The sequence below is a fragment of the Salvelinus alpinus genome, chromosome 10, assembly GCF_045679555.1.
Source record: "Salvelinus alpinus chromosome 10, SLU_Salpinus.1, whole genome shotgun sequence".
NCBI classification, from domain to species: Eukaryota; Metazoa; Chordata; class Actinopteri; order Salmoniformes; family Salmonidae; genus Salvelinus; species Salvelinus alpinus.
In genome coordinates, this window is record NC_092095.1 from 60,130,834 (window position 1) to 60,146,176 (window position 15,343).

Here is a 15,343-nt window from a genome sequence, read left to right on the forward strand (position 1 = left end):
CTGTATATCTGTCCAGTCCCTTCAGATTTGTGAAGACTGAAGGGATGGGGGCTAGGCAGTAGGGACTGAAATGGAACTGGGCCATGGTCTACTTGCAGAGTGCCCTGATGGACATGCAAAAGTGATGAAGAGCAAAATAGAGGACCTTCTTCAGGCATTATATTGGCAGTAATGTGGCAGAAACCGTCTGTGTGACACTGCCCCCCTCGAACACAATGCCCTCCCCCCGAACACAACCGTCTGTGTGACACTCCCCCCCTCGAACACAATGCCCTCCCCCCAAACACAACCGTCTGTGGTTGTGTTTGGAGGTTGAACCCACAGTGGGATTTCGAAATGGGATTTTTTTCAGAGAGCGAAGCAGGGAATATTCAGAGAAGAGGGTGTAAAACTGAAAGACACTGTCTTTTTTCTCAAGTATCAATGCCTGATTCATTAGAGAAGACAGGAGATAGGAGGAGAGGAAAGCAACACAATAAGATGCTTGTTGTAAAGTATCTTAATTGGAGTACAAGAGGACCTTGGTTTCAGGCAACAGCAGAAAGAAATCTGTCGAGATCTGTCAACATATTGTATGATAAAAAACAACCGTCTATAGATATTCCATATTTAGCTTATCTACTGTCATCGACCACAAATATATTGACATTCCCCAACTCAGTAGAAGAGACACAAGAAAAAAAGTTAAGTAGTCCCAACACTTTGGTATTCTGCTCAGGATAAAGGGGGAGTACTGTGCCCATAGCTTTTGGCACAAACGACCTGGCTCAAAAACATGGTAGTGGAATCATGACTTCAATGACTGTTAGAACAGTGGTCAGAAGAACACAACAAAAAGCACAGGCCTATCCCTTGGCAGCTTAAGATGCTGAAAAAAATTTACAGATCCGATTATGTAAAGTGATCTATAACAGCGCTTTGGTCCCCGATGCTTTATGCTAGAAACAAGTTGTAAAATACCCGGGAAAGACGTGACTCCGATGCATATGGGGATACCATTGTTTCGTTTCTTTGGCATTCACAACCTTCTATAGCCAGGGAGACAAAAAATTTACTTTGCTTGAGAAGTAATCTAATTCTGTCACTTTCAATTGACTAAGCTATTCACTTTCTGTACAATAGAAGATGTTTAAACCCAGACAGCTTTTAGGGAAACACGTGTGACCTTCTCTCACTGGGTTTAGCCATGGAAGAAAAGTAGCCAGCAGTTAAAGCTTAAATGTTTCTGCGTCGATAGTACTACTCCGTCTGAGGTGGAAAGGTAGGCCTAACTTTTTAAAGTACCATGCTTAGATTCCTAATGATGTCTCAGATTTCATTATTTGCAAACAGAGACAGTTTCGTTGATTTGGCCTTGGAGAAATATGATAAGATGAACACATATGCCTATCTCTCTGTCCATTCCGAATCTGTAATTTCAGTAACGTGTGTGTTATTTAAAAAGACTCTGCTAATATGTAAAATGATATAGAATTGCATGAAATGTTTATAAAAGGCAATTTTTTCTCAGACCTGCAAATCCTGTGATAGATTCATGCAATGCTTTTACTATAAAGGAGATCTTTACACCTCTACTCTAACTCTTGTCCATGGTGGTCTGTGAACCCACAACTGTCTGGCCCGCAGCCCTGTGCCCTATAAAAAAAAATCCTGCGTTGCCTTATAGGCCTAATGCTTACAGGACAAAGAACAGTTTCCAGAACGGCATATCTAAGGCTCTGGTGTGTCCAAAAAGTGACGGTAAACGGTAGGCATGTTCTCTGCTATCCACTTTATGTTTTCATTATTATTTTGGGTATAGGGGAGGGTCACTTGTTTTTTAGGTAAAATATATTTTGCTGAAGAAAAGGCATTTCTATCCATTTCCATTTCAGAGAAGTCAGATTTTAAATAACATTCACTCCCTAAGCAGGGAAGAAGGATATTGGGTGTTGGTTGCACCATTAAAAGCTTTCAGGTCTCCTTTCTGCTGTCTGTAATTTCCCACTATTTTAATTAGTCTACAATCAGGTTGTTTCAAGGAAAGACTGGGAAAATGGTGTTAGTTTAAGACATGACTAAAACACTGTTTCTTGTCTACAATTATGAGTGCATTTTGTAAACACAGACAGCCAAAGAGCAAGTGGAGCTTTAGAAATGACTACCTACAGTATCTAGGACGAGAGTATGTTGAATGGTGTAACTTTATAATACCAGGGCCGCACCTGTAGCTGACAACACCATGAAGTACAGCAGGCCACATGAATAGGAGATAAAACAATTATTCTCTCGGAGGGACGCTGCGATTCTTATATTTCCGTTGACCTACTGAAATCTGAAATATGAGACCAAAACAAAGCATCTAAGGCCTCTTTTATTCCCTCTTTTATACATACGTATTGAGTTAAACGTCATAATACCTCTCTCCTCCATTGCTTATAGGCCAGTGTTTCCCAACTCCAGTCCTCCAGTACCCCCAACAACATACATTATTGTTGTAGCCCCAGACAAGCACACCTGATTCATCTCATTGAGGGCCTGATAATTAGTTGACTAGTTGAATCAGGGCTGCTTGTCTGGGGCTACAACACAAATGTGTACTGTTGGTGGTACTGGAGGGCTGTAGATGGGAAACCCTGCTATAGGCTACTGTTCATCTGACAGACACTGCTGTCTTTAGTGTGAGACTCTAGGGGGATGTGACATCAAAGTCAAGTGGAAAGACCAAGACCCACGGGCCATAGAGCTGCAGCTCAATACTGCGATCACATTCCTCCGGAGATGGGCCTTTTCCCTTGCAGCATGTGTCACAACACATCAATTCACACTAAGTTCCCAGTCACAGGCTCAGACTTCTAGCCTGGTCTCAGCTCTGTTTGTTCTGTCTTGCCAACAACGACCATTGGTGTTGGCAAATGGCAAGACAGCACAAACAGATCTGGGACCAGGTTAAAGAAACGACCATAGGATTTGACTTAGACTTAGCTTAGACTTAGACAACTAGACTTAGCTTTTAAGTATTACTTACTAAATAATTTCTAAATAAAACAAATTAAATTGATTTTAATACACTTGTGTGAAACCCTATGCCATAATCGGCCAGTTACCCTGGTACTTAAAAAAAACGCCCCTTTTCTATAAACAACATTTCATGAAATCACTAAAAGTGTAAACTGTAGCCAATTATTTCCCTTTATACTTTATTCACCTAAGCATGATCTTCATCCACATACCAATTTTTTTCTCCAAATGTTGCTTTTTGTGTTAGCAATTAGACATTGTTCTTAGGGGGGACTAGTTAATGCACCAGGTGTATGTCATAGAAACAATTATTTTAAAATCGCACACAGAATAAGTTATAGGGGTAATTTAGTTGCTAATGACAGCCTGCAGTACCCCGGTCGGCCTTCACATTGAGTTACTCAATGAGAGGGGGCAGCACTGAGCTAGCCTGCAACGTCACTTCCTGGAGTAGCTCAAACTGCACGTTATGCCTCCATGAGAAGTCATATTAACTGACTTAATTTGGCTTTAATGCGCTATTGAGCCTTCACATAGGAATTAATGGTGTCACGTGATCAATGGCTTTGTCTATTCATACATAGTCATTGGTACCATCACAATTAATCTGATGTTCTGTTTATAAAATGCATATAAACAGTATTACATTGTTTTAAACTAATCTGCAGTTTCTCACCCCCCAAAAATACAACTCCAATGATTAATCCCTAGGGAGTAAATCTAAGCCCCACCCTCTACCCTTTAGGCTCATGGCGACAAATAGCCGTGTGAATCTAGCACTTGTATCTTAAATGGACAATGGCCCCAGTCGGCTAGGATCCAGTCTGGCCACCATGTGGGAAGTGAATGAGAGCATCCTCTTCCATTCCCCTTTCCACCAGGCCTGATGAGACGTAGAGTACCCAAAACACAATAGATCCTCCAGTGGAAACGGACACTAGGCTATCTTATCTGAGTTCCTTTCCCACTATGCTGAATACAGGCAGCTCAGACAATTGTCTTGTTCTGTGTTGATCAAACGCTTTAGAAACCGGCTTTCCATGACCAGTGAGTCACTCAACACATAGAGGTTTCTCTGATACAGTGACTGACTAGCAAAGAAGGGAATTCAGGGTAAATGCCTTCTATGTTTTGATTGGCTGCTTGGTCACAGCAAGATATGTGCAGTGGTGTGTGAACTACCTATTAACCATTAAATAGTCTGTTAACCATTCAATGAAGTATACATACAAGTGAATCCTGATGTTTATTATTAAGTCCCCTACTGCCTTCAGAACAGCCTCAATTCGCCGGAGCATGGACTATACAAGGTGTCAAAAGCATTCCACTGGGGTGCTGGCCCATGTTGACTCCAAGACTTCCCACAGTTGTGTTATGTTGGCTGGATGCCCTTTGGGTGGTGTACCATTCTTGATACACACAGGAAACTGTTGAGCATAAAAAAAAGAAGTGCTGCGGTTCATGACACACTCAAACCGATGCTCCTGGCACCTACTACCATAACCCGTTCAAAGGCACTTAAATCTTTTGTCTTGCCCATTAACCCTTTAAATGGCACACATGCACAATCCATGTCTCAATTGTCTCAAGGCTTAAAAATCCTTCTTTAACCTGTCTCCTCCTCTTCATCTACACTGATTGAAGAGGATTTAACAAGCGACATCAATAAGGGATCATAGCTTTCACCTGGATTCACCTGGTCAGTCTATGTCATGGAAAGACCAGGTGTTCCTAATGTTTCGTACACTCAGTGTATTATTACATGTTTTCTTAATGGTTTCCATGACAATTAAGCTATGTTAATAGGGCCATGTCGTGAGGAGCAGGGGAGGTGATGCAAGCCCCAGCCTGCGGTCTCCCCTGTCCCCACCATCACCCCTAGCACCACCTCAAAGCAGCCTGTCCAATCTGACTCTGCAGATGGGAAAACATTGCATTCCGTACCATCAAACAGGACCTATTCTGTTCAAAGACCAATTTAGATGGGCGAGCTGATATAAACACAAAGAAAGGTGGCAGAGGGTATGAAAACATCCTCTTCTCCCTGTTAGATCATCCATTTATGTTACTATTACACTATTATTACACTTCCTGTGGCTCTCCAAAGCATCCTGGGATTGTCGTTGACGTTTTCACTAACTGCTGGTCCGGGGTCAGATATTTGTTATTAACCAAATGGATTTATGTTAAGACTCGTGGTAGGGTAATCAGATCCCATAGCTGTGGTTAGGGGCAGCCTCTACTACCTTACCTAGAGTGACTTAAAAGTTAAAAGTCGAGATGGGTTTGGTCAACTAGGCTACACAAGGGTAAAGTAGTAATTATAGTTAAGAGTGGGACAAAACACAGGTATTAACATGCTAAGAGCTGTCTACAGAAACACTTAGGAACAAAGAGGAACGGGACTACTTCCCTGGACAGGAAGTGCTTTGAGAGACTAGTCAAGGATCATATAACCTCCACCCTACCTAGACCCATTCCAATTTGCTTACCGCCCCAATAGGTCCACAGACGACGCAATTGCCATCACACTGCACACTGCCCTAACCCATCTGCACAAGAGGAATACCTATGTAAGAATGCTGTTCATCGATTACAGCTCAGCATTTAACACCATAGTACCCTCCAAACTCGTCATTAAGACCCTGGGTCTCGACCCCGCCCTGTGCCACTGGGTCCTGGACTTTCTGACGGGCCGCCCCCAGGTGGTGAGGGTAGGAAACAACATCTCCACCCCGCTGGTCCTCAACACTGGAGCCCCACAAGGGTGCGTTCTCAGCCCTCTCCTGTACTCCCTGTTCACCCATGACTGCGTGGCCATGCACGCCTCCAACTCAATCATCAAGTTTGCAGACGACAGTACAGTGGTAGGCTTGATTACCAACAACGACGAGACGACCTAAAGGGAGGAGGTGAGGACTCTCGGAGTGTGGTGTCAGGAAAATAACCTCACACTCAACGTCAACAAAACAAAGGAGATGATTGTGGACTACAGGAAACATCAGAGGGAGCCCATCCACATCGACGGGACAGTAGTGGAGAAGGTGGAAAGTTTTAAGTTCCTTGGCGTACACATCACAGACAAACTGAAATGATCCACCCACACAGACAGCGTGGTGAAGAAGGCGAAACAGCGCCTCTTCAACCTTAGGAGGCTGAAGAAATTTGGCTTGTCACCAAAAACACTCAACTTTTACAGATGCACAATCGAGAGCATCCTGTCGGGCTGTAACCCCACCTGGTACGGCAACTGTTCCGCCCACAACCGTAAGGCTCTCCAGAGGGTAGTGCGGTCTGCACAACGCATCACCGGGGGTAAACTACCTGCCCTCCAGGACACCTACACCACCCGATGTCACAGGAATGCCAAAAAGATAATCAAGGACAACAACCACCCGAGCCACTGCCTGTTCACCCCGCTATCATCCAGAAGGCGAGGTCAGTACAGGTGCATCAAAGCTGGGACCGAGAGACTGAAAAACAGCTTCTATCTCAAGGCCATCAGACTGTTAAACAGCCATCACTAACATTGAGTGGCTGCTGCCAACATACTGACTCAAATCTGTAGCCACTTTAATAATTAAAAATTGGTTGTAATAAATATATCACTAGTCACTTAACAATGCCACATTATATAATGTTTACATACCCTACATTACTCATCTCATATGTATATACTGTACTCTATACCATCTACTGCATTGTACCTATGCTGCACGGCCATCGCTCATCCATATATTTACATGTACAAATTCTTATTCATTCCTCTACACTTGTGTGTATAAGGTAGTTGCTGTGAAATCGTTAGAGAACTTGTTAGATATTACTGCACGGTCGGAACTAGAAGCATTTCGCTACACTCGCATTAACATCTGCTAACCATGTGTATGTGACCAATAAAATTTGATTTGATTTGACTTCCCTGGACAGGACAGAGGTGTTACTACTTCCCTGGACAGGACAGAGGTGTTACTACTTCCCTGGACAGGACAGAGGTGTTACTACTTCCCTGGACAGGACAGAGGTGTTACTACTTCCCTGGACATGACAGAGGTGTTACTACTTCCCTGGACAGGACAGAGGTGTTACTACTTCCCTGGACATGACAGAGGTCTTACTACTTCCCTGGACAGGACAGAGGTGTTACTACTTCCCTGGACATGACAGAGGTCTTACTACTTCCCTGGACAGGAAAGAGGTGTTACTACTTCCCTGGACAGGACAGAGGTGTTACTACTTCCCTGGACAGGACAGAGGTGTTACTACTTCCCTGGACAGGACAGAGGTGTTACTACTTCCTGGACAGGACAGAGGTGTTACTACTTCCCTGGACAGAGCAGAGGTCTTACTACTTCCCTGGACAGGACAGAGGTGTTACTACTTCCCTGGACAGGACAGAGAAGTTACTACTTCCCTGGACAGAGCAGAGGTCTTACTACTTCCCTAGACAGGACAGAGGTGTTACTACTTCACTGGACAGGACAGAGGTGTTACTACTTCCCTGGACAGGACAGAGGTGTTACTACTTCCCTGGACAGGACAGAGGTGTTACTACTTCCCTGGACAGGACAGAGGTGTTACTACTTCCCTGGACAGGAAAGAGGTGTTACTACTTCCCTGGACAGGACAGAGGTGTTACTACTTCCCTGGACAGGAAAGAGGTGTTACTACTTCCCTGGACAGAGCAGAGTTCCTACTACTTCCCTGGACAGGACAGAGGTGTTACTACTTCCCTGGACAGGACAGGGGTGTTACTACTTCCCTGGACAGGACAGAGGTCTTACTACTTCCCTGGACAGAGCAGAGGTCTTACTACTTCCCTGGACAGGACAGAGGTCTTACTACTTCCCTGGACAGGACAGAGGTGTTACTACTTCCCTGGACAGGAAAGAGGTGTTACTACTTCCCTGGACAGAGCAGAGTTCCTACTACTTCCCTGGACAGGACAGAGGTGTTACTACTTCCCTGGACAGGACAGGGGTGTTACTACTTCCCTGGACAGGACAGAGGTCTTACTACTTCCCTGGACAGAGCAGAGGTCTTACTACTTCCCTGGACAGGACAGAGGTGTTACTACTTCCCTGGACAGGACAGAGGTGTTACTACTTCCCTGGACAGGACAGAGGTGTTACTACTTCCCTGGACAGAACAGAGGTCTTACTACTTCCCTGGACAGGACAGATGTGTTACTACTTCCCTGGACAGGACAGATGTGTTACTACTTCCCTGGACAGGACAGAGGTGTTACTACTTCCCTGGACAGGACAGAGGTGTTACTACTTCCCTGGACAGGACAGAGGTGTTACTACTTCCCTGGACAGGACAGAGGTGTTACTACTTCCCTGGACAGGACATAGGTCTTACTACTTCCCTGGACAGGACAGAGGTGTTACTACTTCCCTGGACAGGACAGAGGTGTTACTACTTCCCTGGACAAAGCAGAGTTCTTACTACTTCCCTGGACATGACAGAGGTGTTACTACTTCCCTGGACAGGACAGAGGTGTTACTACTTCCCTGGACAGAGCAGAGTTCTTACTACTTCCCTGGACAGGACAGAGGTGTTACTACTTCCCTGGACAGGACAGAGGTGTTACTACTTCCCTGGACAGGACAGAGTTCTTACTACTTCCCTGGACAGGACAGAGGTGTAGTTCAGGATTTGACCTGTTTGTCCCAAATAGCAATACAGTCTCCTTTCTGGTTTTCTTTTCATCATGACCACTAAGAGCAACACGTCTACCAAGACGCTTCCACCAATGTTGTCCTAACAGCATGTCCCCATGACTCTTCCACCATTGTTGTCCTAACAATATGTCCACCATGACTCTTGAACCTGAGCCCTGCCCTGCCCAACACAGATGTCCTGTCCTCCTGTCTCTCTTATTGAACCTGAGCCCTGCCCAACACCAGAGTCCTTTGATGAGTCAGACAGTGACAGGTAAAGCTGGTTGATTTGTCAGCTCCCTTTCATTTGCCCCTAGTCACACCCAACTCAAAACACAATTCACCAAAGTGTCACAGAGATCATGATAGACCTCTATGGCAGTACAGTAGCTATCTACAGACTAGAACAACCTTCCTGTCTCTAGTTCAGAACTATATGGCAGTACAGTAGCTAGCTACAGACTAGAACAACCTTCCTGTCTCTAGTTCAGAACTATATGGCAGTACAGTAGCTAGCTACAGACTAGAACAACCTTCCTGTCTCTAGTTCAGAACTATATGGCAGTACAGTAGCTAGCTACAGACTAGAACTACCATCTTGTCTCTAGTTCAGAACTATATGGCAGTACAGTAGCTAGCTACAGACTAGAACAACCTTCCTGTCTCTAGTTCAGAACTATATGGCAGTACAGTAGCTAGCTACAGACTAGAACAACCTTCCTGTCTCTAGTTCAGAACTATATGGCAGTACAGTAGCTATCTACAGACTAGAACAACCTTCCTGTCTCTAGTTCAGAACTATATGGCAGTACAGTAGCTATCTACAGACTAGAACAACCTTCCTGTCTCTAGTTCAGAACTATATGGCAGTACAGTAGCTAGCTACAGACTAGAACAACCTTCCTGTCTCTAGTTCAGAACTATATGGCAGTACAGTAGCTAGCTACAGACTAGAACAACCTTCCTGTCTCTAGTTCAGAACTATATGGCAGTACAGTAGCTAGCTACAGACTAGAACAACCTTCCTGTCTCTAGTTCAGAACTATATGGCAGTACAGTAGCTAGCTACAGACTAGAACAACCTTCCTGTCTCTAGTTCAGAACTGAAGCAGACATGTTTTCCAGCCAAACCCCAGAGGGGTAGATTCTTCATCATAGTTTAAGCACAGCTTATAGGTCTGCACAGTAAAATGAGCAGTGCAATTTTCAAGTTGAAGGGACGTCTTTCAAACATCCAACGTCACATTCCAAGCCACTGTCTGGGCCTAGAGCCCAGTTGAACTAGCCTGCAGAAAGACCTCAGAAGTATGGTCATACCTTTTTTGATAGTTTGGTAATAGTTATGTGAAATCTATTTTACTACATTAGCAGAAATAAAATGTGTATGTTACTTAGACATTCATCATATAATCTTCCCCCAATATGTGTTAATAATATAGTTCCACAAGACCCAACCATCCATCAATCAACGAACACAAAACATTATGCTGCTACGGTGTTACACTGGTATGATTATGACAGCGTTTGGGACCTCATGTTCATGCAGGTTGCTGGAACAGCTGTGGATCCAGGAAAGTACACAGATCTTTTGAAGCCCTATGAAACAAAAGTTGGCTGAAACAACAGAGTTTATATTATAATTACAGCATGAGATAGAAGCTACCCTACAATACATCAACTTTCCACTGCCTTTCCACTCAGAAACATCCTGTAAGGAACGAGACCACAGCTCCAATACAACCAATCATTTCCAAGACACCTACTGTAACATGGACAGGGATGCCACATCTATTCTATGTGGAAATGTTGCTAAAAAGAATATTCATGGAATTTCTGAAACCCCTGATGATATGAATTGTCTGTAAGCCCATACAAAAGACACAGCGTTCCAACAGAGTTGAACTCTATGTGAGTCAACGGGGTTGAAGGACAATGTGTTCACTGCCACCCTGGCATGGTCAACAAGAGAAGGAAACAAAGACAGATGAAGTCAGGAGCCACAAGATGAACTGGCATCTGTTTCCCTGGAAAGACTGGCCTGGCCAACCCTCAACCCTCCCTGGAGAAGGGAAAGTCTGAGCACACCATCAATCACTAGCCTGGAGGGACACACACAAACAATGCTGCACACGCACACACCACATACACACACAGAGAAAGAGAGAGAGAGAGAGAGAGAGAGAGCGAGACAGACAGACAGACAGAGACATACAGACAGACAGAGACATACAGACAGATAGACAAGAGAGAGAATGAGAGAGAGAGAGAGAGAGAGAGAGAGAGAGAGAGAGAGAGAGAGAGAGAGAGAGAGAGAGAGAGAGAGAGACAGACAGACAGACAGACAGACAGACAGACAGACAGACAGACAGACAGACAGACAGACAGACAGACAGACAGACAGACAGACAGACAGACAGACAGACAGACAGACAGACAGACAGACAGACAGACAGACAGACAGACAGACAGACAGACTTGGCTTTACTTAAACTCTTTAACATCATCCTCACCTCTGGCATCTTCCCCAATATTTGGAACCAGGGACTGATAACCTCAATCCACAAAAGTGAAGACAAATTTAACCCCAATAACTACCATGGGATATGCGTCAACAGCAACCTTGGGGAAATCCTCTGCATTATCATTAACACCAGACTTGTACATTTCCTCAGTGAAAGGAAATGTATATTTCCTCTACTGAGCAAATGTCAAATTGGCTTTTTACCAAATGACCATACGACGTACCACGTATTCATCCTGCACATCCTAATTGACAAACAAACCAAAACAAAGGCAAAGTATTCTCATGGTTTGTTGACTTCAAAAAAGCTTTTGACTCAATTTGGCATGAGGGTCTGCTATACATATTGATGGAAAGTGGTGTTGGGGGAAAAACATATGACATTATAAAATCCATGTACACATAATTGGCACAAAACACACACATTTCTTTCCACAGGGCCGGGGGGTGAGGCAGGGATGCAGCTTAAGCCCCACCATCTTCAACATATATATCAAAGAATTGGCGAGGGTAATAGAACAGTCTGCAGCACCCAGCCTCACCCTACTAAAATCTGAAGTAAAATGTCTACTGTTTGCTGATGATCTGGTGCTTCTGTCCCCAACCAAGGAGGGCCTACAGCAGCACCTATATCTTCTGCACAGATTCTGCCAGATCTGGGCCCTGACAGTAACTCTCAGTAAGACAAAAATAATGGTGTAACAAAAAAGGTCCAGTTGCCAGAACCACGAATACAAATTCCATCTAGACACCGTTGCCCTAGAGCACACAAAACAACTATACATACCTTGGCCTAAACATCAGCACCACAGGTAACTTCCACAAAGCTGTGAACGATCTGAGAGACAAGGCAAGAAGGGCATTCTATGCCAACAAAAGGAACATCAAATTTGACATACCAAATAGAATCTGGCAAAAAATACTTGATTCAGTAATAGAACCCATTGCCCTTTATGGTTGTGAGGTCTGGGGTCCGCTAACCAACCAATAATTAATCAAATGGGACAAACACCAAATTGAGACAACGCATGCAGAATTCTGCAAAAATATGCTCTGTGTACAACATAAAACACAAAATAATGAATGCAGAGCAGAATTAGGCCGATACCGGCTAATTATCAATATCCAGAAAATAGCTTTTAAATTCTACAACCACCTAAAAGGAAGCGATTCCCAAACCTTCCATAACAAAGCCATCACCTACAGAGAGATGAACCTGGAGAAGAGCCTCCTAAGCAAGCTGGTCCTGGGGCTCTGTTCACAAACACAAACAGACCCCACAGAGCCCCAGGTCAGCAACACAATTAGACCCAACCAAATCATGAGAAAACAAAAAGATCATTACTTGACACATTGGAAAGAATGAACAAAAACAGAGAAAACTAGAATGCTATTTGGCCCTAAACAGAGAACACCTGATCACTGTGACTGACCCAAAATTAAGGAAAGCTTTGACTATGTACAGATTCAGTGAGCATAGCCTTGCTATTGAGAAAGGTCGCCGTAGGCAGACCTAGCTCTCAAGAGAAGACAGGCTATGTGCACATTGGCCACAAAATGAGGTGGAAACTGAGCTGCACTTCCTAAACTCCTGCCAAATGTATGACCATATTTCCCTCAGATTACACAGACCCACAAATAATTAAATGTTTTTATCTATTGGGTGAAATACCACAGTGTGCCATCACAGCAGCAAGATTTGTGACCTGTTGCCACAAGAAAAGGGCACCAGTGAATAACAAACACCATTGTAAATACAACCCATACTTATGTTTAAGTATGTTTAGCCTTTTTGACTAACTATTTGCACATCATTACAACACTGTATATAGACATAATATAACATTTGAAATGTTTTTATTATTTTGGAACTTGTGTGAATGTAATATTTACTGTTCACTTTTTATTGTTTATTTCACTTTTGTTTATCCATTTCCATGTAAACATATGTTTCCCATCCCAATAAAGCCCCTTGAATTGAATTGAAAGTGAGAGAGAGAGAGAGAGAGAGAGAGAGAGAGAGAGAGAGAGAGAGAGAGAGAGAGAGAGAGAGAGAGAGAGAGAGAGAGAGAGAGAGAGAGAGAGAGAGAGAGAGAGAGAGAGAGAGAGAGAGAGAGAGAGAGAGAGAGAGAGAGAGAGAGAGAGAGAGAGAGAGAGAGAGAGAGAGAGAGAGAAAGAGAGAGAGAGAGAGAGAGAGAGAGAGAGAGAGACAGACAGACAGACAGACAGACAGACAGACAGACAGACAGACAGACAGACAGACAGACAGACAGACAGACAGACAGACAGACAGACAGACAGACAGACAGACAGACAGACAGACAGAGCGACAGGGAGAGACTGACATTTGTCTTTATTATTTTGGAGTGTAATGTTTACTGTTCATTTTTATTGTTTATTTCACTTTTGCTTATTATCTAGTTCACTTGCTTGGCAATGTTAACATATGTTTCCCATGCCAATAAAGTCTTTAAATTGAATTGAGAGAGAAATGTCTATATTATTTTGGAACTGTTGTGAGTGTAATGCTTACTGTACATGTTTTGTATATTTCACTTTTGTTTATTATCAATTTCACTTGCTTTGGCACTGTAAACATATATTTCCCATGTCAATAAAGCCCTTAAATTATAATAGCTGATTGAGGATTTCAGTGAAACATTACAAAGATGAAAAGACTAATAAACGTCAAGTCAATATTATGTCTAGCAGGTTAAAAGACCACCACAAGCTCTGACTTGTATAGTAGACTAACCTAATATTGTACTTTCTATTCCAATGCAACTATTGAATGTGCTATTGGTGTTGGTGTTGGAAGATTGTCTTTGCGATTTTAGCTATTCATAGTTCCGGACAAGCCTAGACATACATTACCATTAGCACAACCACCACACTTCATTCCTCCCTTGAGTGATGGATCAAATATCACTATACCTGATTATGCCCAGAACAGTCCACAGCATAGGTGTCATAGAAACCGAAATGTTTTCCTTATATGGTCTACAATGGGTATGCCATCAAGAGTAGCTGTAATGAACTAATGTTCAATAGGGGTTCAAATAAAATCTATAATCTCCTATAACGCAGATGTAAAATGTTTTTATTCACAAAATGTAACATAGTAGGCTGTTATTTTATGTTGTAATTACCAACTAGAGATGCAATAGTATTCAATTACAAAGTCACTTGCAGTTAAAGTCTCAAAAGGCTTAACTTTTGCCTGTACATTTCGAAGAAATTGCAAAAATGTATCCGACATATTTACCTGTCCTTTGAGTTTCTGTCCGTGTGACAACCAGCAGAAGTACGCAGGTATGCAGACCCAACGACCACCTGTCAACACAAGGCATGCTTTTCTGCTTATTTGCGTAAAATAAGTCCTTTTGTTTGGTAGGCAAAAAGCTAAAAGGTTCATGCACATTTGGGCATCTCTGTCTCGGTCATAGAACAGTGTCGTTGGAATTAATGGCAGGTACGCTACGCAGCCTTTGCACAGTTCCAAGGTGAGTTCTCTGCCTGCGCACGGAACCTTGAGTACCGAAACAGAATTGACAGTATAATCTACAGCAAAACGTTAGTTCGCGGGCGCTATGGACAAAACCTAAATGTATCCACGGGATTTTCCCCTGGGTCCTAAGTGTCCTACGATTTGGTAGATTCATCCAAACCTCCGTGACTGACAGGTCCAATCTAAAATACATAATGTACACACTGACATTTGGCGCCTTTTATGACTTCATGATATCCACATACTTTTCAAAATCAGGTAAGCCAACCTGGGGCACAGTCAAACAATTATTTACACAATATGCAAGTTCTTCAATTAGCTTTCTGTACACCAAGACTCATTTGACTAAAACGAATCAAAGGCTGCAGGAAAACTGTATTATCAGCATTTAGTTGGCTTATACATGTCCCCATGTTGAGACATGATGGCATATAACACATGCCCCTAAACCCTGCATTCCACCCAGAGAGAAAGGAAAAGCTGCTTAGCTGACAGACAGTGAGTGTACAGTGTGCAGTGTGTAGTGAGTCTGTCCCTCTAGCATTAAATCAACCCACCCATACTGTTAAAGCCTACATGTGGAAACCAATATTATCTAATGAAGACATACAGTGCTTTCAGAAAGTATTCAGACCCCTTTACTTTTTC

General features: G+C 43.2%; 1 protein-coding gene across 1 annotated transcript in view; it reads right to left on the reverse strand.

Annotated features, from left to right (window-relative positions):
* Window positions 1-14,765, reverse strand: part of col18a1b (collagen type XVIII alpha 1 chain b) — a 72,534-nt gene extending 57,769 nt beyond the window's left edge. Inside the window, exon 1 of the mRNA XM_071330101.1 lies at window positions 14,453-14,765. Coding sequence (XP_071186202.1) covers window positions 14,453-14,537 — 85 coding nt within the window. The 5' untranslated portion in view covers window positions 14,538-14,765. The remainder of the gene's footprint in view (window positions 1-14,452) is intronic.
* Between the last annotated feature and the right edge of the window lie 578 nt (window positions 14,766-15,343).